Source organism: Aquarana catesbeiana, linkage group LG05 (assembly GCF_042186555.1).
Source record: "Aquarana catesbeiana isolate 2022-GZ linkage group LG05, ASM4218655v1, whole genome shotgun sequence".
Lineage (NCBI taxonomy): Eukaryota > Metazoa > Chordata > Amphibia > Anura > Ranidae > Aquarana > Aquarana catesbeiana.
Window position 1 is genome coordinate 382,986,205 of NC_133328.1, and position 27,426 is coordinate 383,013,630.

At 41.4% G+C, this 27,426-nt stretch overlaps 1 protein-coding gene across 1 annotated transcript in view; it reads right to left on the bottom strand.

The window, feature by feature from the left end:
- The window catches only part of BLOC1S5 (biogenesis of lysosomal organelles complex 1 subunit 5), an 89,371-nt gene that overhangs the window by 53,650 nt on the left and 8,295 nt on the right, over nt 1-27,426 (bottom strand). Inside the window, exon 3 of the mRNA XM_073631029.1 lies at nt 4,280-4,409. Within this exon, the coding sequence (XP_073487130.1) occupies nt 4,280-4,409 (130 nt within the window). The remainder of the gene's footprint in view (nt 1-4,279; nt 4,410-27,426) is intronic.

Below are 27,426 nucleotides of genomic sequence, written 5' to 3' on the forward strand. Positions count from 1 at the left end.
AAAACTAACAGCAGGATCAACCGGTAGAAAACAAAGTTACGAGAACTCATGGCTACGCGGCGTCTGTAAGGGACGTCTATGCTGGAAACCGGAAGTGACGTGGTGGGTACGCCTGATGGTTCCGGAGGTGGTGAGACAGCTGAGCTAGCACTATACTACATATCCTGAAACCATTATACACCACTGATGAGCTTATTTGTGTTTTTATTCTGCAAATGGCTTTTTATCAATAAATTGTGGTTGTTTTGGTTACTGTACCATTGGAGGCTGTTCCTTTCTCTTTCATATGATTTGGGATGATCAATGAGCCAGATGGAGGAATGATCCAGTGATGAGATGCCTGGGAGTTGAGGTGTAATGTACATAAAGTGAATTATGCCAGTCATGAGAGTGATTGGCATATACTTCCGGTAAGTTTTTTCCTGGAGGGAGAGGGATCGAACGAGCACATTTAAAGTGTGATGGACACATACTGTGAAATTGGGGTGTACCCCTCGTTTGTGCACTTTTATTTCAGATGTTGACAATTTTTCATTAACAAGGCGGCAACAGTGAGTATCGGTGGCTATATGCATTTTTGTACAATGTTTTTGGTATTTATTGCACAGATTATTATACTCTGTAGCGAGGCTTTTTTTGTAGATTTTCAGAATGATAGAAATATGTAGACTGCACTTGCTGACCTTCAGCATATTGTAATCTCTGGCTTTGTTACCTTCTAGTATTCTATAATCTCTTCTAGTCTAGTTAGTCACTAACTTGAAACAAGCAAGATCAAAATTCCTAATATGCATACTTCTAGGCCAGTTACATGAAAAGTACTGAGGCCAAAAAGATTTTCAGGCAACTAACACATTCAGAGGACAGGAGAGAACATATTTCTCTCTTGACTAATTTTCTTCAAGATATTTTTATTCATCCTTTCAAATAAAAAAAAAAAAAAAAAAAAAAAAAAAAGTTGGTTCAGAAAAGAATAAAATTTCCATGCATGTTTGTTCTGCTGTACATGAACAGTTAAAGGCTACATGACAATGTCTAGGGTCTTGGTCAACTTTATAAAATTCAGCGACACACTTTATATCCAAAGCTCTCCTGAAAGATACAGGTGCATAGACAGGTTCTTCCTCGTGCATCGAAATCATTCTTTGGATAAATGCCAACACACAGAAAAAGCAGAAAAGTTCCCAGTTACTTTGCAAGTGTGAAAACCTTGCCAGGGGCCAGCTTTAAACCACAACAGGACCAAATTTTACATAGCTCAGGGATATTTTGCCAACTTGTGTCACTTTCTTCTCCTTTTGGCAAGAGCCAAGCTCGCATGGAAAAAAAAAACAAAAAAAAAAACCTAGACACATTTTTTTTTTTTTTTTTTTTGCTTTTTTCCCCCACATATGCAGTATATTTTGGTTGATCCCAGGAATGCAAGACTATGCAGAAACAATACTTTACAGCATGTCAAGCTGTACATCATGTAGGACAGAAATTGAATACATTGGCCTTCACTACTAACAGCCGTTAGGCCATATCTGCAACGGAACTGACCCAGTTTTGAATTCTTGATCCCCCATATAGACACAGGTGGTTTTAAACTGGAGAGAAAATTCTACTTTCCCCATCCTAAATAAACAGCAGCTTTGAAGTACTTGTAGATTAATTAACAGAATGTTCAATATTTAACCGGTGGTCTACTGTGGGAACAAAACCGTATTTTAATTAAAAAACTGCGAACAAGAGCACTGGACTGCAGTCACTGCAGATTAATAACTTCTTGAAACAAACAATTTAATCCTTTCCTATTCCCTGAGTACTATGTAAAAATGATGCAGAGAAAAAAAAATTAAATAAAAAGTATTGCTATGACACCTGGGTGAGGACAAACCGGTACTAGAAAGGTCTAGTCACACAGGCCATCTAAAGAGTTAGACAATACAGTAAAATGCAAGGTTGGCTTATTAGGTCTGGACCTCATGCCTCTGCCTAATAATACTTAAAAAAAATAGACTATATACTTACCATACCCAAGTCTCCCCCATTCATTCAGCAAGATCATGGAGAATGCAGAGCAGCCCAAATCTCACAAGCAATTATCCTGCACTAGACTGGAACGTCTCTTTGTGAAATTTGAGGTCCTCCATGTTCCTCATGAATCTCCAGGGAAGAATAATGTCAAGCCCTGCAATGTGCAAGATGGGGAAAGTTTATTTATTTTATTTACGTCGGGTACAAATTTTGAAGTATTTTTAGGTAGCAATTTTTACAGTGGGTGGAGGTGTGAACCTAATAACAGTAATAAAATGCCAGGCCTGCTTTAGAAAACTCAAACATTAGATGCTGGCTGTCTGATCATAGTTTTGACAAGCAAACTTTTTTGGTTCAAAAAGACTGCGGGTAATAACCATGGACAATGAACACAGTTGGAAAGGTCTGTGCATAAGTGTGGCCCAGAGTTCACAGCCCAAGCAAACTATAATAACATACATGTTTCTCTGCATGACATCAACCATACAGACTTCATATATTCCCCCTCACAGTATTTGTGTAATAGAACAGTCTAGAAGTTAAGAATTATGTGAATAAATTATTTGGGTAAAGTAAATCCATTTTTTTTTCTAGTTTTGCATAAAGTAGGAATGGTCTATAGCCCTGTCAAGTTTTTTTTATTGTCCTATTGGGGAGATATCCCTTCTCTTCCTGTCAAGAGACACAACAGAGTAAGAGGAAATTTATCTTAAAGTGGTTGTAAACCTCCAACATGAAATATGAACAAAGCATATCCCTCTATAGTGTGTACTTGTCTCTATCCAGAGCACAAAGTGTCATTTCTGTCTGCTGTTTTGTGCCTCTGTAATCAGCACGAGTCACTTCTGACAAGTATTCCCAACACCAACAGAAAAATGTTGACCGGGGAGGAAGCTCCAGTTGACTGACAACCTCGGCTCTGTCCCTGTGTGCTGTGTTAGGGGTGTGCGTCTCTTCCCTTCAATCAGCTCTCAGAGCACTCCTTACTGAGCTCTGCGGAGTGTAAATTCAGCTCTCCTCCCCCTTTCCTGACAGCTCAGAAAAGATTTAAAAATTCTGGACTTTGAATGGATATAGAAAAAAACAGCAGATAAACAGGTACAACTTATGTCTGAGAATGTGTTTAATCCCTGTGTATCACCTGAGGCCAGTCATTTTACTCGGTATATGTAAGGGGTTACAACCACTTTAAAAAGGGGAACCAACCCTTTCGATATAAGGGTTCCCAAAACAGTTAAATAACTGTCATAATTGATCATCTGTGCAGCACCATTGCAACTGCACAGCCAACAGAGCCTAAGATGTCAGCTTTAGGTTTTTGCATTTTTAGAAAATCCACCTCAAGGCAGCACTGTGGTGTGAACAGGGCACATAGAAAATAATGGTTTTCTGTGTACCCTAGCATTGGTCTGTATGGATAAATGCAGTTCAGCCAAACTGGTGTGAACAAGCACTTTTTTATAAGACAAATTAAGAGCAACTGTATTTTAGGAGCACATATATAAAGATTCACTTTGTTGCAGAAAAAAAGTGTTTAAACACGAAGATTTAGCAAAAGTTTGTGTAAAAGTAACTACACATTGACACTGGCAGACAAAAATGAAACATTAAAAAGGTCTACCTGTTGTTTTAAGCTTCGTAATTAACTTTGAAAAACATACAGTTCTACAGTCAGAAGGGGTATTATTTCACATTGCTGAAAAGTTTGTTTTAACAAGAAAACCAAGTACATGACCTGCCCTTATAAAACCTCAGATCCAGACTGGCAGTACTACAGGGTGCAATCCCTTTACACAGCGATCCTCACAATGGACAGATCAGCAAAAATTGAACATTTAATATGCAAAGACTGAAACATAAGACAATGCGTTGGTCTTAAAATGATGACCTACTGCCATCTGCTGACTCAGTTCTTCATTTTGCAAGATTTTCTTTGGATATGTTCTGAGCATTGCTATTTATCTAAATATACTTAGAGCCTAAAAGTCCATACTAGAACATAAGATAAAAGATACACTAGCTGTTGCTTTAGGCTCTGCATACACAAGCTGTAAAACTCTGAACCTGAAGAATGTAAAGTAAAAAACGCATGTGGAGGCAAAGTGCAGTGTTTAGAAAATCTTCCCAGCAATTTCAAGGCAGTGCCAGGTACTCCATCATGTACATTTATGTTCATTGACCCTCATCTCTGCAGGCCCCCAGTAGTGTCACACTTGGGCTAAATAATAAAAAAAAAAAAAAAAAGTATTTATTGACTTACAGGTTTTTAGCACCAACCCCAGCTGGTCTTGCATTGTATCCATACATTTTGGAAGAACAGGATCACTGGTTTCAGATATGCTGTTTTTCACATTTTCAAGGACTCTCAGTTCTCTAAATCCTCTCTTTTCCTAAGGAAAAAAAAAAACAGAAAAAAAAAAAAAAAAAAAAACACAACAGATACATTATGCAATTTACATAACTGTTTCTCAACCGATTTGCATACTCATTTGCAACAAATACCATCAAACATGTTTACTAATAAGAGTACACATTTTTAACAATAATTTGGATAACAGATACACACGACTGTTGCATTCCAAGCCAATATTTTTTTTTTTTCAACTTTCCTTAACAAAGCAAAGGACTACAGTATGCAAGCCGTAGCCAAGAACAATATAACCCCAATTCCAAAAACATTGGGAAGTGGTGTAAAATTGTCATAAAAACAATGTTTAGGCTGAGAAAATATACCATTTTAAGAAAAAAATAAGGTAATTTTGAAATTGATGGCAGCAACACGTCTCAAAAAAGTTGAGACAAGACAAGAGTAAGTGGTACCAACAAGGAAGAGCTGGGAGAACAGGTCAGTAACATGATTAGGTATAAAAAGAGCATCTTAGAGAGTCTAGTGTGCCAGAAGTAAAGATGGGCAGAGGTACACCAATTTGTGCAAAACGGTCTAAAAATTTAACAGTTTCAGACTAACGCATCAATGTAAAAAATTGCAAAGACTTTAAATCATATCATCTACAGTACACAAGATCATCAAAAGATTGAGAATCTGGAGAAATCTGTGCGCAAGCAGCAAGGCCGAAATGCAATATTGGATGCCCATGATCTTCTGGCCCTCACAAGGCACTGCATTATAAACAGGCAAAATTCTCTGATGACATCACTGCTTGGGCTCAGGAATACTTCCAAAAATGCAAGGTAAAGCTCTATTATGCAAGGAAGCAGTCACATCTGAACCAGAAACGCCCCTGTCTTCTTTGGGCCAAAGTTCATTTAAAATGGTCTGTTGCAAAGTGGAAAACTGTTCTGTGGTCAGACAAAGCAAAATTTTTCATTTTTGGCAACCATGGCTGCCTCATTGTCCAGACTAAAGAGGAAAGGGACCTCCTGGCATGTAATGAGCACTCAGTTCAAAAGCCTGCATTCTCTGATAGTATTGGGATGCATTAGAGCATATGGTTTGGGCAGCTTGCACATCATGGAAAGGTACTATCAACACTGAAAAATATATCCAGGTTTTAGAGCAGCATAAGCTCCCATCTAGACTTTTTTTTTTTTTTTTTTTTAGGGAAGACCTCGCATGTTTCAGTAAGACAACGCTAAGCTGCATACTACATCGATTTTATTTATTTTTTTTTTATTCAGATTTCGTTTTGAATTTTTAACAAGTAAACAACGGCAAAAAGAAAAGAAAAAACAAATAAAGAATAAATGAACATTCCAACCAAGATCAAAAACACCAATCCAAAAACAGTATAAGCACTGATACATCATTATCTAGGTATACACACACACACACACACATTTTATTAAAAAAAAAAAAAAAAAATAATATTATAATATATATATATATATATATATATTTATTTATTTATTTCAGAGATACTTTAGATGTAGGGAGGGGTTTGGTAAAGATGCACTTAATATCTGCTCCAAACACAATTTTTTTTTAAAAGTTTAAATTAACCACTTGCCGACCGCCGCACGACTATATACGTCGACAGAGCGGCACGGGCAGGCAAAAGGACGTGTATGTACGTCCTTGCCTGCCCGCGGGTGGGGGGTCCGATCGGACCCCCCCCCGGTGCCTGCGGCGGTCGGCAAATCTCCCCCGGCGATCGAAGGTGAGGGGGAGGCCATCCATTCGTGGCCCCCCCATCGCGATCGCTCTCAGCCAATGGGATCATTTCCCTGCCTCTGTATTGTACACAGAGGCAGAGGAAATGATGTCATCTCTCCTCGGCTCGGTATTTTCCGTTCCGGGCCGAGGAGAGAAGACTGCAATGTAAGTGCACCAACACACTACACACAGTAGAACATGCCAGGCACACTAAACACCCCGATCCCCCCCCCGATCGCCCCCCGATCCCCCCCCCAATCACCCCCCCCCTGTCACAAACTGACACCAAGCAGGTTTTTTTTTTTTTTTTTTTTTCTGATTACTGTATTGGTGTCAGTTTGTGACAGTTACAGTGTCAGGGCAGTGAGTGTTAGGCCCCCTGTAGGTCTAGGGTACCCCCCTAACCCCCCCTAATAAAGTTTTAACCCCTTGATCACCCCCTGTCACCAGTGTCGCTAAGCGATCATTTTTCTGATCGCTGTATTAGTGTCGCTGGTGATGCTAGTTAGTGAGGTAAATATTTAGGTTCGCCGTCAGCGTTTTATAGCGACAGGGACCCCCATATACTATCTAATAAATGTTTTAACCCCTTGATTGCCCCCTAGTTAACCCTTTCACCACTGATCACTGTATAACCGTTACGGGTGACGCTGGTTAGTTTGTTTATTTTTTATAATGTCAGGGCACCCGCCGTTTATTACCGAATAAAGATTTAGCCCCCTGATCGCCCGGCGGTGATATGCGTCGCCCCAGGCAGCGTCAGATAAGCGCCAGTACCGCTAACACCCACACACGCAGCATACGCCTCCCTTAGTGGTATAGTATCTGTACAGATCAATATCTGATCCGATCAGATCTATACTAGCGTCCCCAGCAGTTTAGGGTTCCCAAAAACACAGTGTTAGCGGGATCAGCCCAGATACCTGCTAGCACCTGCGTTTTGCCCCTCCGCCCAGCTCGGCCCAGCCCACCCAAGTGCAGTATCGATCGATCACTGTCACTTACAAAACACTAAACGCATAACTGCAGCGTTCGCAGAGTCAGGCCTGATCCCTGCGATCGCTAACAGTTTTTTTGGTAGCATTTTGGTGAAATGGCAAGCACCAGCCCAAGGCAGCGTCAGGTTAGTGCCAGTACCGCTAACACCCACGCACGCACCGTACACCTCCCTTAGTGGTATAGTATCTGAACGCATCAATATCTGATCCGATCAGATCTATACTAGCGTCCCCAGCAGTTTAGGGTTCCCAAAAACGCAGTGTTAGCGGGATCAACCCAGATACCTGCTAGCAACTGCGTTTTACCCCTCCGCCCGGCCCAGCCCAGCCCACCCAAGTGCAGTATCGATCGATCACTGTCACTTACAAAACACTAAACGCATAACTGCAGCGTTCGCAGAGTCAGGCCTGATCCCTGCGATCGCTAACAGTTTTTTTTGTAGCGTTTTGGTGAACTGGCAAGCACCAGCCCCAGGCAGCGTCAGGTTAGTGCCAGTAGCGCTAACACCCACGCACGCACTGTACACCTCCCTTAGTGGTATAGTATCTGAACTGATCAATATCTGATCCGATCAGATCTATACTGGCGTCCCCAGCAGTTTAGGGTTCCCAAAAACGCAGTGTTAGCGGGATCAGCCCAGATACCTGCTAGCACCTGCGTTTTGCCCGGCCCAGCCCAGCCCACCCAAGTGCAGTATCGATCGATCACTGTCACTTACAAAACACTAAATGCATAACTGCAGCGTTCGCAGAGTCAGGCCTGATCCCTGCGATCGTTAACAGTTTTTTTGGTAGCGTTTTGGTGAACTGGCAAGCGCCAGCGGCCTAGTACACCCCGGTCGTAGTCAAACCAGCACTGCAGTAACACTTGGTGACGTGGCGAGTCCCATAAGTGCAGTTCAAGCTGGTGAGGTGGCAAGCACAAATAGTGTCCCGCTGCCACCAAGAAGACAAACACAGGCCCGTCATGCCCATAGTGCCCTTCCTGGTGCATTCACCAATCCTAATTGGGAACCCACCACTTCTGCAGCGCCCGTACTTCCCCCATTCACATCCCCAACCAAATGCAGTCGGCTGCATGAGAGGCATTTTTATGTCCTCCCGAGTACCCCTACCCAACGAACCCCCCCAAAAAAGATGTTGTGTCTGCAGCAAGCGCGGATATAGGCGTGACACCCGCTATTATTGTCCCTCCTGTCCTGACAATCCTGGTCTTTGCATTGGTGAATGTTTTGAACGCTACCATCCACTAGTTGAGTATTAGCGTAGGGTACAGCATTCCACAGACTAGGCACACTTTCACAGGGTCTCCAAGATGCCATCGCATTTTGAGAGACCCGAACCTGGAACCGGTTACAGTTATAAAAGTTACAGTTACAAAAAAAGTGTAAAAAAAAAAAAAAAAAAAAAAACACAAACAAAAATATAAAATAAAAAATAATAGTTGTCGTTTTATTGTTCTCTCTCTCTTTATTCTCTCTCTATTGTTCTGCTCTTTTTTTACTGTATTCTATTCTGCAATGTTTTATTGTTATTATGTTTTATCATGTTTGTTTTTCAGGTATGTAATTATTTATACTTTACCGTTTACTGTGCTTTATTGTTAACCATTTTTTTGTCTTCAGGTACAGCATTCACGACTTTGAGTGGTTATACCAGAATGATGCCTGCAGGTTTAGGTATCATCTTGGTATCATTCTTTTCAGCCAGCGGTCGGCTTTCATGTAGAAGCAATCCTAGCGGCTAATTAGCCTCTAGACGGCTTTTACAAGCAGTGGGAGAGAATGCCCCCCCACCGTCTTCCGTGTTTTTCTCTGGCTCTCCTGTCTCAACAGGGAACCTGAGAATGCAGCCGGTGATTCAGCCAGCTGACCATAGAGCTGATCAGAGATCAGAGTGGCTCCAAACATCTCTATGGCCTAAGAAACCGGAAGCTACGAGCATTTTATGACTTAGATTTCGCCGGATGTAAATAGCGCCATTGGGAAATTGGGAAAGCATTTTATCATACCTATCTTGGTGTGGTCAGATGCTTTGAGGGCAGAGGAGAAATCTAGGGTCTAATAGACCCCAATTTTTTCAAAAAAGAGTACCTGTCACTACCTATTGCTATCATAGGGGATATTTACATTCCCTGAGATAACAATAAAAATGATTAAAAAAAAAAAAAAATGAAAGGAACAGTTTTAAAATAAGATAAAAAAGCAAAAAAATAATAAAGAAAAAAAAAAAAAGCACCCCTGTCCCCCCTGCTCTCGCGCTAAGGCGAACGCAAGCGTCGGTCTGGCATCAAATGTAAACAGCAATTGCACCATGCATGTGAGGTATCACCGCGACGGTCAGATCGAGGGCAGTAATTTTAGCAGTAGACCTCCTCTGTAAATCTAAAGTGGTAACCTGTAAAGGCTTTTAAAGGCTTTTAAAAATGTATTTATTTTGTTGTCACTGCACGTTTGTGCGCAATTGTAAAGCATGTCATGTTTGGTATCCATGTACTCGGCCTAAGATCATCTTTTTTATTTCATCAAACATTTGGGCAATATAGTGTGTTTTAGTGCATTAAAATGTAAAAAAGTGTGTTTTTTCCCCAAAAAATGCGTTTGAAAAATCGCTGCGCAAATACTGTGTGAAAAAAAAAAATTAAACACCCACCATTTTAATCTGTAGGGCATTTGCTTTAAAAAAATATATAATGTGTGGGGGTTCAAAGTAATTTTCTTGCAAAAAAAAATAATTTTTTCATGTAATCAAAAAGTGTCAGAAAGGGCTTTGTCTTCAAGTGGTTAGAAGAGTGGATGATGTGTGACATAAGCTTTTAAATGTTGTGCATAAAATGCCAGGACAGTTCAAACCCCCCCAAATGACCCCATTTTGGAAAGTAGACACCCCAAGCTATTTGCTGAGAGGCATGTCGAGTCCATGGAATATTTTATATTGTGACACAAGTTGCGGGAAAGAGACAAATTATTATTTATTTTTTTTTTTTTTGCACAAAGTTGTCACTAAATGATATATTGCTCAAACATGCAATGGGAATATGTGAAATTACACCCCAAAATACATTCTGTTGCTTCTCCTGAGTACGGGGATACCACATGTGTGAGACTTTTTGGGAGCCTAGCCACGTATGGGACCCCGAAAACCAAGCACCGCCTTCAGGCTTTCTAAGGGCGTAAATTTTTGATTTCACTCTTCACTGCCTATCACAGTCTCGGAGGCCATGGAATGCCCAGGTGGCACAAACCCCCCCCAAATGACCCCATTTTGGAAAGTAGACACCCCAAGCTATTTGCTGAGAGGTATAGTGAGTATTTTGCAGACCTCACTTTTTGTCACAAAGTTTTGAAAATTAAAAAAAGAAAAAAAATATTTTTTTTTTTGTCTTTCTTCATTTTCAAAAACAAATGAGAGCTGCAAAATACTCACCATGCCTCTCAGCAAATATCTTGGGGTGTCTACTTTCCAAAATGGGGTCATTTGGGGGGGTTTGTGCCACCTGGGCATTCCATGGCCTCCGAAACTGTGATAGGCAGTGAAGAGTGAAATCAAAAATGTACACCCTTAGAAATCCTGAAGGCGGTGATTGGTTTTCGGGGTCCCGTACGCGGCTAGGCTCCTAAAAAGTCCCACACATGTGGTATCCCCGTACTCAAGAGAAGCAGCAGAATGTATTTTGGGGTGCAATTCCACATATGCCCATGACCTGTGTGAGCAATATATCATTTAGTGACAACTTTGTGCAAAAAAATAAATAAATAAATAAATAAATTGTCACTTTCCCGCAACTTGTGTCAAAATATAAAATATTCCATGGACTCAACATGCCTCTCAGCAAATAGCTTGGGGTGTCTACTTTCCAAAATGGGGTCATTTGGGGGGGGGGTTGTGCCATCTGGGCATTTTATGGCCTTCAAAACTGTGATAGGTAGTGAGGAGTAAAATCAAAAATGTACGCCCTTAGAAATCCTGAAGGCAGTGATTGGTTTTCGGGGCCCCGTATGCGGCTAGGCTCCCAAAAAGTCCCACACATGTGGTATCCCCATACTCAGGAGAAGCAGCTAAATGTATTTTGGGGTGCAATTCCACATATGCCCATGGCCTGTGTGAGCAATATATCATTTAGTGACAACTTTTTGTAATTTTTTTTTTTTTTTTTTTTTTCATTATTCAATCACTTGGGACAAAAAAAATGAATATTCAATGGGCTCAACATGCCTCTCAGCAATTTCCTTGGGGTGTCTACTTTCCAAAATGGGGTCATTTGTGGGGGTTTTGTACTGCCCTGTCATTTTAGCACCTCAAGAAATGACATAGGCAGTCATAAATTAAAGACTGTGTAAATTCCAGAAAATGTACCCTAGTTTGTAGGCGCTATAACTTTTGCGCAAACCAATAAATATACACTTATTGACATTTTTTTTACCAAAGACATGTGGCCAAATACATTTTGGCCTAAATGTATGACTAAAATTGAGTTTATTGGATTTTTTTTAGAACAAAAAGTAGAAAATATCATTTTTTTTCAAAATTTTCGGTCTTTTTCCGTGTATAGCGCAAAAAATAAAAACGGCAGAGGTGATCAAATACCATCAAAAGAAAGCTCTATTTGTGGGAAGAAAAGGACGCAAATTTCGTTTGGTTACAGCATTGCATGACCGCGCAATTAGCAGTTAAAGCGACGCAGTGCCAAATTGTAAAAAGTGCTCTGGTCAGGAAGGGGGTAAATCCTTCCGGGGCTGAAGTGGTTAAGATTAGAACATGATGCATCAATCCACTTTCTCCAGATTTTTTTCAAACTTGCAGTGAATTATTACGTTGAATACAAGTATATTTTTCAAGTATTACATATTTGTTCAACTCCCTAATTCAGTCCCCAAGAGTGGGAGGGTTGGGTGAAACTATATTAATGACAACAGCAATGCTTTGTAGTAGAAGAGTTCAGGTGCTTAACTGGCCTGCCTGCAGTCCAGACCTTTTACCTATTGAAAATATTTGGAGCATTCTGAAGTGAAAAATACAATAAAAAAGATCCAAGACTGTTGAGAAGTTAGAATTCTATATCAGACAAAAAGGGACCAACATTCCTCTCCCAATACTACAGCAACTGGTTTCCTCAGTTCCCAGATGTTTGCTGAGTGTTATTAAAAGAAAAAGGAGGAGATGCCACACCGTGGTAAACATGGCCCTGTGGCTGCCATCAATTAAAAAAAAATTACTTTTTTTTTTTTTTTAAATGAGATTTTTTAGACCATTGCGATCTGTTTCTATGTAGACTTTACACAGCGACCCAAGTTTTGGGGAATCGGGATTGTATTTGTACTCTTAGTCGTTTCTAGAAAAGCATTTGTCGTGCAAGTGCAGACAGTCGAGCAGACTTGAATAGAAGAACCAGCAAGAGTCTGGCAGTAATACGAAAGAAAGGAGTTTGGAACTCAGGATCCTAGTTTGTTTGTGCAACTGTCGCAGCTTTAACTGTCAAAACCCTTACAACCTATCTGAATGTACTTTTTTAGAAATTACATTTATCAGTCACAATTTTTAAATATTTGGAAACCAATGTGGGACAAATTGCAGTGAGTCAAAAAAAAAAAAAAAAAAAAAAAAAAAAAAAACACACATTTTGTAATTCCATCTTAAAAAAGTAAAGCATGCTATCCCTCTTTTGGATCCTGTCCAACAGTACCTGTGCATATAGACGCTTGTAAGCTCTTTACAATTTCCTTGCTAATGTGACAACTTTCTATCAGTCCATAGATCGTACAGGTACTGTTAGATGAGAAAGCAAGAGGATTGGCATGGTTTTCTTGAATGCTCCAATATATTTTATAGCAGTCCAGTATTGTTGAGTTTGTCAAAATCAGGCACCTGTCTGGTCCCATAGATACTGATCCTACATGCTGATTTTTTTTTTCTTCACAGAAATTACAATACAATACAATATACATACACAGTATCTCACAAAAGTTAGTACACCCTCACATTTTTGTAAATATTTTATTATATCTTATGTGACAACACTGAGGAAATGACACAATGCTACAATGTAAAGTAGTGAGTGTACAGCTTGTATAACAGTGTAAATTTGCTGTCCCCTCAAAATAACTCAACACACAGCCATTAATGTCTAAAACACTGGCAACAAAAGTGAGTACACCCCTAAGTGAAAATCCACTTTCCGTCCCCAGTGTCATGTGATTCGTTGGGGTTACAAGGTCTCAGGTGTGAATGGAGAGCAGGTGTGCTAAATTTGGTGTTATCGCTCTCACTCTCTCATACTGGTCACTAGAAGTTCAACATGGCACCTCATGGCAAAGAACTCTGAGGATCTGAAAAAAAACAAAAAAACCAAAAACAAAAAAACATTGTTGCTCTACATAAAGATGACTTAGGCTATAAGAAGATTGCCAAGACCTGAAACTGAGCTGCAGCACGGTGGCCAAGACCGTACAGCGGTTTAACAGGACAGGTTCCACTCAGAACAGGCCTCACCATGGTCGACAAAAGAAGTTGAGTGCACATGCTCATTGTCGTATCCAGAGGTTGTCTTTGGAAAATAGATGTATGAGTGCTGCCCGCATTGCTGCAGAGGTTGAAGGGGTGGGGGGGTCAGCCTGTCAGTGCTCAGACCATACGCCGCACACTGTATCAAATTGGTCTGCATGGCTGTCATCCCAGAAGGAAGCCTCTTAATATGATGCACAAGAAAGCCGCAAACAGTTTGCTGAAGACAAGCAGACTAAGGTCATGGATTACTAGAACCATGTCCTGTGGTCTGATGAGCTCAAGATAAACTTAGGGAGCGTCATGGTCTGGGGCTGCATGGGTGCTGCCGGCACTGGCGAGCTACAGTTCATTGAGGGAACCATGAATGCCAACATGTACTGTGATATACTGAAGACGAGCATGATCCCCTCCCTTCGGAGCCCGGTCCACAGGGCAGTATTCCAACATGATAATGACCCCAACACACACCTTCAAGACAACCACTGCCTTGCTAAAGAAGCTGAGGGTAAAGGTGATGGACTGGCCAAGCATGTCTCCAGACCTAAACCCTATTGAGCAGCTGTGGGGCATCCTCAAATGGAAGGTGGAGGAGGACAAGGTCTCTAACATCCACCAGCTCCGTAATGTCATCATGGAGGAGTGGAAGAGGACTCCAATGGCAACCTGTGAAGCTCTAGTGAACTCTGTGCCCAAGAGGGTTAAGGCAGTGCTGGAAAATAATGGTGGCCACAAAAAATATTGACACTTCGGGCCCAATTTGGACATTTTCACTTAGGGGTGTAATCACTTTTGTTGCCAGCGGTTTAGACATTAATGGCTGTGTGTTGAGTTATTTTGAGGGGACAGCAAATTTACACTGTTATACAAGCTGTACACTCACTACTTTACATTGTAGTAAAGTGTCATTTCTTCAGTGTAGTCACATGAAAAGATATAATAAAATATTTACAAAGATGTAAGGGGTGTACTCACTTTTGTGAGATACTGTATAATAATATATACACACACACATATGCATACACACACTAATGTACATGACCAACTTTTAAACAAACAAAGCCACTATCAGCATTTGCTATTTTATATAATATATATATATATATAGAAAATAGTGTGCCCTAATGGAATACAATCAGTATGTAACACATTGGATTGTTCGAGTAAGGTAAATCATCATAACAGGTTCATAAAGTGCTATTCATCAGGACATTGATGTCACACTCTGGAGCCCGGCATACTGCAAAAGATGAGTTCTGCAGGCCTGGAAAACGGTTCAAAAGAATCCCAACTACAAAGAATATGAGCATTTTAATAAACCCTTAGTGGAATGAAACACAGACACAGCTGAATACTGGAAGATATTAGCTCACAACAGCACCTCGCACAAGCGGCTCTAAGGACATCTGTTTGGAACATGTGTTTGTCAAGTCTGCTATGACCCGCCTTTCTGAGGTGAACAACATTAAAACCCACATATAGAAAAAGTCTTGCTACCCAGATAAAACAGAAATGTACTAAACATAGATGTCTACTTCCACCTAGTGGTGAAACATGTATTGTGCAACCTCTAAACGCTCTCCAGCTAACCCTATAAAAGTAGCTACAGCAAGGAATCAGCTGAAACTGAGTGGAAGACACACAGTCACGTAAAATCACCTCAAACCTTTTATCAATCAAAACATAAATTACACCACGTTATATTAGTACAAAAACTGTTAGAGTTGAACAGTCATTTCTCTAAAAACTACTAGATGATGAAAATCGGGATTCAAGAGGTAGCCATTTTTTTTTTTTTGAAAAAATGACAGCTCAGTCTAGCATCTGTAATTGCAAGGACAAGTACAGACAGTGTAGAGAAAATTGGGTGACGCACTGTCTGCTTCATTATTAGAAGACATATATCTGATTAGGAAGAATGGTTGTCTTTAGTGATTATGTAAGTGTTAAGTCAGATTTAAAGAGGTTCATTGACCCTTCTCGTAAGACTGTCTAGATCTCATGAAAACCACAAACACTTCATTTTTTTTTTTAAATGTTAGCATTATTTCATATAAGCAGACCTGCGTTTACCATTCAGTCTGGCTGAATTTAGAGAAAATAAAATTCTGTGTGTCCAGGGGCAGATTGGATACTCTAAAAACATCTAAATGCATGTAAAAACGCAAGTACATTGAATTACAGGGAAACGTGATCTGGGAAGAATTAAATTTTATTATTTTCCCCCAAATAATTTTTCGATAAGCTAAAAACACAGGCGGCCTTTAGGAAATGTAAAACAAAACAAACAAAAGAAAAAAACAAAAAGGGGAAGGAAGGAAGGAAGGAAGGAACAGACACCACAAGACAAAAAAAAAAAAAAATAGGATTTTTATAACAGCTTACCTGTAAAATCATTTTCTTGGATTGGAGTACATCACGGGACACAGAGCACCATAGTAATCACTATGTGGTATATAGGCACCTTCAGGTGATGGACACTGGTATACCCAATACAGGAAGTTCACTCCCTATATAACCCCTTCTCCTACCAGGAGTACCTCAGTTTTTGTAGCAAGGCAATATACTTAAACCCCAGAAAGAGGGGCGAGACCTCTGTGTCCCGTGATGTACTCAAAGAAAAGGATTTTACAGGTAAGCTGTTATAAAAATCCTATTTTCTTTATCGTACATCATGGGACACAGAGCACCATAGCAATCGCTATGTGGGTCGTCCCATAGCAATGCTATTTGAGGGGAGGGAGACACAACCCGTAGGGCACCACCAGACTTGAGGACCTATACTGCTGCCTGCAGCACACTGCACCCAAAGGCGATATCCTAATGCCTTCTTACATCCACCTTATAAAACTTGGCGAATGTATGTACTGAAGACCAAATTGCGGTCTTACAGATCTGAGCCATGGAGGCCTGGTGACGCACTGCCCAAGAACTACTAACCACCCTGGTAGAGTGAGTTTGACTTGAAAAGGTGGAATCTTACCCCTTAAACCATAAGTCTGAATTATAACTTGCCGAATACACTTAGCGACAGTGGATTCCTTTCTTAGGACCCGCTGGCAGTACCAACAAGACATCAGTCTTTCGGATCTGAGCAGTCGTCTTTAAATAGACCTTGACTGCATATGCATCCCTGATGTTGATAGATGCCAGAATTCTCCTCCTTGTAGGATAGAAACTACTGAACTAATCGACTCCATGTGAAAGGAGCAGATCTTCAGGAACTGATTTAGATTCTTTAGATCTAGAATGGGTCCAACATCTCCATTCGGTTTTGGTACCATAAAGAAGTTTGAATAAAACCCCAAACCTTGATCTTCTGTGGGGGATCTGTATGATCACCCCCCGAGCCAGTAATCGGTCTAGTGCCCGAAACAGAGATTGCCTTTTCCCTGGATCTTTGGGAACGTTTGATCTCAGAAAAGGAGACAGTGGAAACTCCCGAAATCCTAGTTTGTATCCTGGAGACACTGTGGAAATGACCCATCTGTCCTGAATTTCCTCTTGCCAGACTTCTGAGTATTGCAGAAGTCCCCCCCCCCCCCCACTCTGGCGAGGAGGGTGCCACTGCATAATGAGGCTTTAGAATTCTGCTTTGCTGGTTTCCGGCCCCAGGTCTTCTTCTGTGCCTGGGCCTGACCCTGAGGCTTTCCTCTAGAGTCTGACGGTGGAGGCCATCGCCACTGCCTAGAGGCGGATGCCCCTGGCGCAGGGGAAAGAGTCCGTTTAAATGAAGGACGTTTATACTTTCTTTTGACTGGCAAAATAGTACTCTACCCACTAGAAATCGTTAGGATGTATTTGTCCAAATCCTCCCCAAATAGTCAATCCCCATGAAAAGGGAAACTAATCAGAAGCCTTTTGTAAGGTGCTTCAGCTGACCAATTTTTTAACCACAGGGTCCTTACGCATGTGTACTAGGACAAGCGCAAGGCGGGACGCCTGGAGAATAGAGTCTTTCATGGTGTCTATGGCAAAACTTAGTGCCCTTGGTAGTTCGACCAAATCACGGGCCTGTTGGGCAGGGACCTCCTTAAGGGCCTTTCTAAACTGGTCCTTTAGGGACTGGCAGATGCCTATTGCAGCAACTGCAGGCTGAGTAACCGCACCTGCCAAAGAAAAAGAGGATTTTAACAGAAATTCCAACTTTTTATCTGTTGGATCTTTAAGCATTTGTGCATTGTCTACTGGGCAAGTTAGACTATTATTCACACTGGAAATCGCAGCGGCAACTGCTGGTACATTCCATCTTTTGGTGAATTTCTCCTCCATGGGATAGAGTGCTGTAAATCTCTTTGGAGGGAGAAAATGCTTATCCGGCTGATCCCATTCAGTATCAATAAGCTTTTCTAGTAATGCATGTACAGGAAACGCATGAAAAGGCCGTGAAGGTTTTAAGAAACCTAAAGAAAAAAAAACAAAACTTTCAGCTGACTCCGCTGGGATAGCTTGAAAGAGGCACAAACCCTCTCCGTAAGAGATTGTACCAGCAATTTCTCAGATTGCGAGGCTGAAAAAGGTTCATCTACCGTTGTTTCCTCCGCAGAGGAGTAATCAGTTTGCCTTTCTTCCTGATCACCTGAGGGTAACACCTCATCCTCTACCCACTGTTCCCTTGGTAAGGGGTCTGAGGTGGGGGAGGGAGATCTAATACGCTTCCTATCCTTTTGGATGGAGGATGCGATTAAAGTCGCTAATCTTCCTTCTAGGCCCTGCAGGGGGGAGAAAAAACTGCATCTTCGGTCACGTATACAGGGGCTGAAATGTGAGAAGCAGCTGCACCACCAACTGGTCCCAACGACTCACCCTACAACTGCACACACGGACGGCATTCGATACACTCCTTGAGGGAGAGGGGAGAGAAGGGAGGGCTGGGGAGGCGGGAAGTTTGAAAAAACTTCTGTTGGGGAAAAAGTAAAAAACATATGAAAGCTGCTGCACCCCGCTGGGGGGGGGGGGGGGGGGGGGGGAAGAGAGATACAAGCTACTGTTGTACCTCCCTTCCCCCAGGGGGGGGGGGGGGGGGATGTTCTGGATGAGGAATCCCCCCTGGCTTGCTGAGACCACACGTGCTCTTTAGCTGGGACTTCTGAGCTGACTGAGAAGCAACGTACTAAGGTATGCATTAGAGCTGCACAATTAATTGTCAAGAATCATTATCGCGATCTTGACTAACATGTTTCACAATTCTTTCTATGCAAAGAATTTTCTCTCTGCTATTCTGAAGCCACAGCCATCAAAAGAAAGGAAGGAAAAAAAACGGGCAGTCTGCCAAGAACAAAAACATTCTTTATCAGTTGAACTTAAAGTGGTGTTCCAGCCGAAATTATACTTTTTAAATAAAAATACCCCTATAATACACAAGCTTAATGTATTTTAGTAAAATTAGTCTGTAAACTAAGGTCTGTTTTGTTAGTTTATAGCAGTAGTTTGTTATTTTATAAACTTACAGCAGGCCGTGGCCATCTTATGTGTGGGCATCTGAAGCCAGACTGTATTTCTTCCTGGATCTCATCCTTGCAGATCTCGCACATGCTCAGTGCAGCACAAGCAGTGTAATAGGTTTCAGGTCAGGTTTCCATAGCAACGGCAGTGTCAGAGGAAGTTGCCGCCCATTTCCAGAAGGCATTGCAAGCAGGAAATGATGCGATGAGCCACGGCCAGGGAGGAGGAAGTGAAAAATGAATACAGCAGATATACAGTAGGTGCTGAGAAAAAAAATAAAAAAATATCCAATTCATTTACAGTGCACAGTTTAGTAAGGGATGCTGAAGAGTTGTAAAAGTGGGTGGAACGCCACTTTAAGTATAAACATTGTAACAATTTGTCAATGGTATAGACTTTGTATGTAAGTGAAAAAAGTTTAACCACTTAAACACTAAGGCCTCTTTCACACGGATGATCCGTATGTCCGTTTTTCATCCATCCGTTTTCGGATGAAAAACGGACATACAGTCATCCCTATGGAGCGTCGGATGTCAGCGGTGACATGTCCGCTGACATCCGACCCCGCTCCGATCCGAAAAGTGTAACGGAGGAAAAACCTACTTTTCCCTCCGTTTTCGGATCGGATCGGATGACGACGGACACTACGGACCGTCATCATCCGATCCCCCCATAGGGGAGAGCGGCGCTCTGACAGGTCCGTCGCTGCACAGCGTGCAGCGATGCACCTGTCATCTTCCTGCTCAGCGGGGATCGGCGGAGCGATCCCCGCTGAGCCAGCGTGTGTTCACGGGGCGGATCATGACTGATCTGCCCCGTGTGAAAGAGGCCTTTACCTTTTTCTGACATTTGTTGGCTTCAAGTTAAATCTTTTTTTTTTCTAGAAAATTACTTAGAACCCCCAAACATTATATATATATTTTAGTAGACACCTTAGAGAATAAAATGGTGCTTGTTGCAATATTTTATGTCACACTGTATTTGCGCAGCGGTCTTTCATATGCAATTTTTTTGGAAAAAAAAACAAAAACAACCAGTAAAGTTAGCCCATTTTTTTTTTGTGTAATGTAAAAGATTTTATCTCACGAGTATCGTGAGAGAATCGTGATCTTTTTATTCTAAGCAAAAAAATTGAGATTCTCATTTTAGCCAGAATCGTAATGCTCTAGTATGCATTTACTCCCTCTAGAGGAGACTTTAGGCATGACATTTTACATATGGAAGAGAAAAAAAAAGCATAGGTGGATTTTTTACAGTTCCTAGGCTTCTTCCATTCCCTTTTCCTCGCTGCAGGATACTGCTGTAACAGACAGATCCAAACTTCACCCATCACGGCAGGCTGCGTTAGCAAACCTTCAAGGACCAGGTCCCTATTATAGGGGTTCCACTCCCTTGGACCTGTATAGCACCCCTCAGGAAAAAAAACTTTAGGTAAATGTAGCATGACCAAAAAGTCCTGGGTCCTGGGGTCCAGTCCTGCAAAGAGGCGTTACAGGCAAAATCTTGTGCCTCGTATACGAGGTCCGGGTACCATCCACCTTGGCCTCAGTGGCACTTTGGATGGATCTGGTCTATGGAGGCTGTTTAAATCCAGCAGGGATCCCTCCAGCTTTGGAGCTCTTCAGAGAACATCTTCACTCGTGACCAACACCTTAGACACTGGCGAAAAAACTGAGGTACTCCTGGAAGGAAGAGGGGTTATATAGGGAGTGAACTTCCTGTATTGGGTATACCAGTGTCCATCACCTGAAGGTGCCTATATACCCACATAGTGATTACTATGGTGCTCTGTGTCCCATGATGTACGATAAAGAAAATTTGATTTTTTTTTTTTTTTTTTAATTTCTGTTAGAGCTCCGCTAATATTATTATTATTACCACCACCACCACCAACAGTACTAAAAGTAGTAAGGGTTTTTTTTATTTAACTACAAAAGAAAATCACTATCAAGTACATAAATAGATCTAAAAAATGTGCATAACAAAAGAATAAACATGATACATTGCATAGAAAGTCCAGTATCTTGGCTGGGAGAGGGAGAATTAGCATTTGAGAGGGAGAATTGCCCTTTTTATCATACAGGAGACCCACCCACAGACACCAATCTAGGTTTTCATTCCGCCCTGGGAGGGTCTCTTGTCCAGTCTGTATATTTCTTGGGACTCCACCACAATCACTGACCTCCTCCAGCAGGTGGAACCATCACACTGTGGGCAAGATCTCTGACATAGACCATCTCTGTTTCAATAGAATTGTTTTTACTGGAAACATTACAAAATATAGTGGCAAAATCTTTGCCATGCTCAAATCAATCAACACTTTAAATACATAGGGAATAAAAAGGGAAGAGAAGTAGCGTAGTTGGAGCACTGCTAATAAGGAAGGTCAGCTTTAGTGTCCGTTGCATAGAAGAAACCTGTAAGGCCATTGTAGATGGAAGAAAGCCCTCTCAGGACAGCCCTTCAGAACACAACAGAAACTACCCAAATGACACTGATCAAAAGTTTACATACCCTGGTGATTTTGGCCTGATAACAAGCACATTTGAATGGCTATTTGAATGGCTATTAAAAAAGGTAAGCATCCTCACCTGTGATCTGTTTGCTTGTAATTAGTGTGTGTGTGCGCGCGCGTGCGTGCATGTAAAAGGTCAATGAGTTTCTGAGACTCCTGACAAATCCTTGTATCTTTCATGCAGTGCTGCACGGACGTTTCTGGATTCTGAGTCATGGGGAAAGCAAAAGAATTGTCAAGGGATCTGCGGGAAAAGGTGGTTGAACTGTATAAAACAGGAAAGGGATATAAAAAGATATCCAAGGAATTGAGAATGCCAATCAGCAGTGCTAAAATTTCAGCCACAACTGCCAGGAAAATAGTTCGGGATGCAAAGAAAAACCCACAAATAACTTCAGGTGAAATACAGGACTCTCTGAAAACATGTGGTGTGGCCGTTTCAAGAGCACAATAAGGAGGCACTTGAAGAAAGATGGGCTGCATGGTCAAGTCGCCAAAAGAAAGCCATTACTACGCAAATGCCACAAAGTATCCTGCTTACAATACGCCAAACAGCACAGAGACAAGCCTCAAACATTCTGGCACAAAGTCATTTGGAGTGATGAGACAAAAATCAAGCTTTTTGGCCACAACCATAAACACTACATTTGGAGAGGAGTCAACAAGGCCTATGATGAAAGGTACACCATTCTATCTGTGAAACACGGAGGTGGATCGCTGATGTTTTGGGGGTGTGTGAGCTACAAAAGGCACAGGAAATTTGGTTAAAATTGTTGGCAAAAGATGAATGCAGTATGTTATCAAAAAAATACTGGAGGAACATTTGCATTCATCAGCCAGGAAGCTGCGCATGGGACGTACTTGGGACATTCAAACATGACACTGATCCAAAACACAAGGCCAAGTCAACCTGTCACTAGCTACAGCAGAATAAAGTAAAGTTTTCTGGAATGGCCATCTCAGTCTCCTGACCTCAATATCATTGAGCCACTCTGGGTAGATCTCAAATGTGCAGTTCATGCTGCACGATTAATCGCGGAGAATCGTTATCGCGATTCTCCACCCGCCACGAACGCAACTCCGGATTTGAAGATTATTAAATGCAACTGCCTAGAAACGACTATAAACGACCCTGTGCACATGTACTGATAAGATAATAGAGGAGAGAACAGGAGCAGTTGAAAAAAAATGCCCAACTGCTCCTAAATGTCCGTTTACCAGCAGCAGTGTACATGAGGCCTAACTAGGAGTGAAAGAAAAAAAAATTTGTGTTATCATTCACATTCTCTGAAAAATGTCCAAGAAATCATAAATTCTGCCAGGGTATTTAAACTTATGAGCACAACTGTATGTTTGTATGAATTGCGGTTTATGTCTTTCATCTATGTGGAACTACAACTACCAGCCACCAGCTTTCACAACACTGGTTTGTGGCTGTGCAGACTTCTAGAATCCCTCAGCGCTTTCCTCAAGGATCTTTATTGGTCATATTGTGTCCATGTACACTGAGCATAAAAAAGCTGCTTATACAGGTTTTTGGCGTTCTTTTTTCTTCAGCCAGTATAAAAACAGCCGTTAGTCTAATTTGTCCAGTCACATTAGAATGTTTACAGGCATATTTGGAGAGAAGGGTTTTCAGGCTGAAAAATGAAAAAAAACCCAGGACAGAATTGAATTATTGAGAGGAGCTTTCGGGCAGAAAAAAAAAGCATGACGCGCTAAAAGCTTATAAACACGGTGTTTAGGAGCATTCAGCAAATTTAAGCGTACATTGATTATAGTGAAAAGTAGTGAGCAGACAGGAATGTTTTAGAAAAAAAAAAACTAAGGCCAGGTTCGCATATGTGCGTCCGCAGGTTCCCAGCATGGTGTCTGTTCACCGGTTCGAATTTTTGCCTGAATTTGCACCTGAACCGGACCCAAACACGCACAGGACCCTTTTCCAATGTGCTTGGCGGCCGTCTTGAACCTGTGTGAACTGGCTCCATTGAGAGCCTGTCACACTCTCCTGTCATGCAAAATGGATGCAGGGAAACCTACTTCCAACTTGCATATAAGTGAACCCGGCCTTATAAAAGCAAATGCCCATGAGGGGGGGAGCCAGGAGCACCGGCATGGGACCCCAGAAGAGGATCCAAGGTGCTCTGTGCAAAGCCAGGGCATGCAAGTATAACGTGTTTGTTAACAAAAAATTGCCTTGAAAATCACTTTAAGACAATCACTGACATAATTAAAGTTGCTTGAACAGCGATTGCACACAATCGCTACTGCCAAAACAAATTACATAGCACAGAATTGCTAACAGCTTTTACTCAGTCAAGCTGAACCTTATAGTCCTCCAAAGAGACTCACGCCATCAGTGTCCTAATTTCTCCTTATCACTACAGATTGTAACCCTTACCCACTGACCTTCATTAGAATCTCAGATCTAAGGACACAAGAATCCAATGTTGATGCATAAAAGCTACTTTATTTTCACATGGAAAAAAATAAAATATAATTCTATTTTTTCCCCAATTCCTCCTCAAAAGGTGTCAGAGTTTATCTTATAGATCTACATGGTGATTAGCTGTTTTCTGCTGGCAAAAACTGAACAGCTAAACAGGCCTACTAATTAGAACAGATGTAAAACAAGATAAAGTAACAAAAAGTATTCATACTCCTTAACATTTTCCACATTTTGTCATGTTAAAACCAAAAACAGAAATGTATTTTAAGTGATAGACCAACACAAAGTGGCACATAATTGGGAAGTGGAAGGAAAAATATAAATGTTTTTCAACATTTTTTACAAATAAATATGTGAAAAGTGTGGTGTGCATTTGTATTCAGCCCCCTGAGTCAATACTTTGTAGAACCACCTTTCACTGCAATTACGGCTGCAAGTCTTTTTGGGGATGTCTCTACCAGCTTTGCACATCTAGGAGAGTGAAAATTTTTGCCCATTCTTTGCAAAATAGCTCAAGTTCTGTACAATTGGATGGAGAGCGTCTGAACATCAATTTTCAAGTCTTGCTACAGATTCTCAATTGGATTTAGGTCTGGACTTTGACTGGGCCATTCTAACATACAGTGGGGATGGAAAGTATTCAGACCCCCTTAAATTTTTCACTCTTTGTTATATTGCAGCCATTTGCTAAAATCATTTAAGTTCGTTTTTTTCCTCATTAATGTACACACAGCACCCCATATTGACAGAAAAACACAGAAGAAAACCTCTGAGGACTTCACAGAACAGCTGTATTTTTACTGAGATTAAAATTACACACAGGTGGACTCTATTTACCAATTAGGCGAATTCTGAAGGCAATTGGTTCAACTAGATTTTAGGCTGCTTTCACACTGAGGCGTTCGTGCGCTGGCGGTATAGCGGTGCCAAACATAGCACTGTTTTACCGTCATTTTAGCGGCGCTATTCAGCCACTAGCAGGGTGGTTTTAACCCAAAGATGCGGCTTGCAGGACGTTTTTTACCTCCCTGCAAGCGCACCGCTCCAGTGTGAAAGCCCTTGGGGCTTTCACATTGGAGTGCATTGAGTGGCTCTTTCAGGGAGCTTTGCAGGCGCTATTTTTAGCAGTGTGAAAGCAGCCTAAGTTAGGGGTATCAGAGTAAAGGGGGCTGAATACAAATGCACGTCACACTTTTCAGATATTTATTTGTAAACACAAAAAACATCATTTTCCTTCCACTTTACAATTATGTTCCTCTGTGTTAGTGTATCACATAAAATGCATTTACATTTTTGGTTGTAACAAAATGAGGAAAATTTCAAGGGGTATGAATACTTTTTCAAGGCACTGTACATACACCAGCCAAGGATATGGAAACTTCTATAACCACACAGATGTGCATGTCCACTCAGAGTATTTCCCATCATTACTTTTCTGGGGACAACCAAAAATTTGTGATTTTCTTTTAATTTCAGTTTCAATGATAATGGTAAACAGGACAAATAGAGAGGGGGGAATCTCCTTAATGGGGGCACAGACAGCTATTAAAACCGAATGGGGTTCTCACCTCTCTCCACAATGAAAAAAAAAGAAAAAAAAAGGTTTTGCCTTTACTTATACTTTAAGACAAAAAAAAGATTCTCTGCAGATTTTCCCACACTCCAACATTTAGGGTGCCAAATGGAATATTTAATCTATTTTGTCTGTCCCTAAGCCCCGGTTCACACAGGGGCGACTTGTCAGGCGACCTAGCCGCCTGACAAGTCGCCTCCCGTTCTGTACTATGGAACTGTTCTAATAGGAGCGACGCAAGTTGCTCCGACTTAGAAAAAAGGTTCCTGTACAACTTTGGGGGTGACTTGAGGCGACTTGCATAGACTTCTATACAGAAGTCGTTTTGCAAGTCGCCGTGGAAGTCATGTGCAGGTCGCCTCGGTGGGGCAACCTGCAAGTCGTGCCGCCCCTGTGTGAACCGGGGCTTAGGTAATCTGTTAGCACTCCGGTAATGTGAATAGTGATGATAATGATCAAACTGACATTTCTTAAAAAGAGCAAAGATTTTATTTAAATATAGAGAAAGGAAAATCACTAACGCGTACAGAAACAGATCTAAATAATGTTAGAGTAATTAATAATAAAAGAGCAAAGATGATACATTGCATATATAGTCCATTCATCTCCTTAAGTTTAGTATGTTGGCTGGGGGCTCAGAGAGAAAGGGAAAATTGGCCCACCCACATTGACACCCCTCATCTAGGTTTTCATCCCACCAAAGTCTTTGTCCAATCTGCATTATTCTTCGGATTCCACCATGATTGCTAACCTCCACTGGCAGATGGCGGCATCTCCCTGTGGGCAAGCTCTCTGACATGGGTCAATCTTAGGCCACAGCCTGCCCTTTGATCTCATGGTGGACAGCTCATCAGATGTTATCCTTTTCAGCCCTGCATTCTGCAGCGATCAGATGGCTTACTCAGAACCAAACAGAGTAGATATCCATAAATGCCCGATATGGAAAATTTCCCAATCCAACAAACTACATTCCAAGGTAAGTGCTGAATGGAGGATGCAGTGCCTGAAGGAAACATAATAGGCCGGGGTCTGGGTACAACTCCCAAGACATACATCAAAGGGTAACCAAACCAGAAACTGCTAGTGAGTCCTGAGGCAATAAGCAGCTGGATGTTAATATAAATGTAATTTGAAGCAGTGAAAAAATAAAAATAAAGAATGGTTTAGAAATGTAAATAAAGGCACTATAAAAAAAAAAAAAAATTTTAAATAAACTGGGAGACAGTAGGGAATCTAAGGGTTAGAGTAATTACCTGCATGAGAGAAAGAGAGAGACACTATGGGACTTGGCATGGACCCAAGGCATGTCTGTACTTGCATCCAATCTCTTCAAGATGCCGGCGCAGAGTTTTTATAGCATAGATAAGTGAATTGTTAGCTTTTAAGACCATGTGCTGTTTTTTTTTTTTTTACTTTAGGCCTCCCCTACTGATATGCTAACAAACCTGTTGGGCTAGTTTGTGAAGCTCCTTGCAGGAAATGAGGTAGCAAGAAGTGAGGGGAGGAAAAAGGCAACAGTTATGCTAGAAGACAAAGGAGGAAGGAGTTGTGCTGGTATATTTATGCCTATCACATACATCCTACATGCCAATTTGTCAGGAAGGACAGTTTGTACATTGTAGGCATATCTTGTAATACTTTGCATGCTATAAATGGTATATCCTGCAGCTGTAAGTGTGCTTTCCTAAACAGAAAAGCTGCACAAATTGGCTCATATCACAAAGTAACCTTAAAAGACCCAAGCAAAAGAGAGTGGCCGAAGGAGAACTTCGCCTGCACAAAGACAACACTAGGGTCATAAGTTTTTTTTTT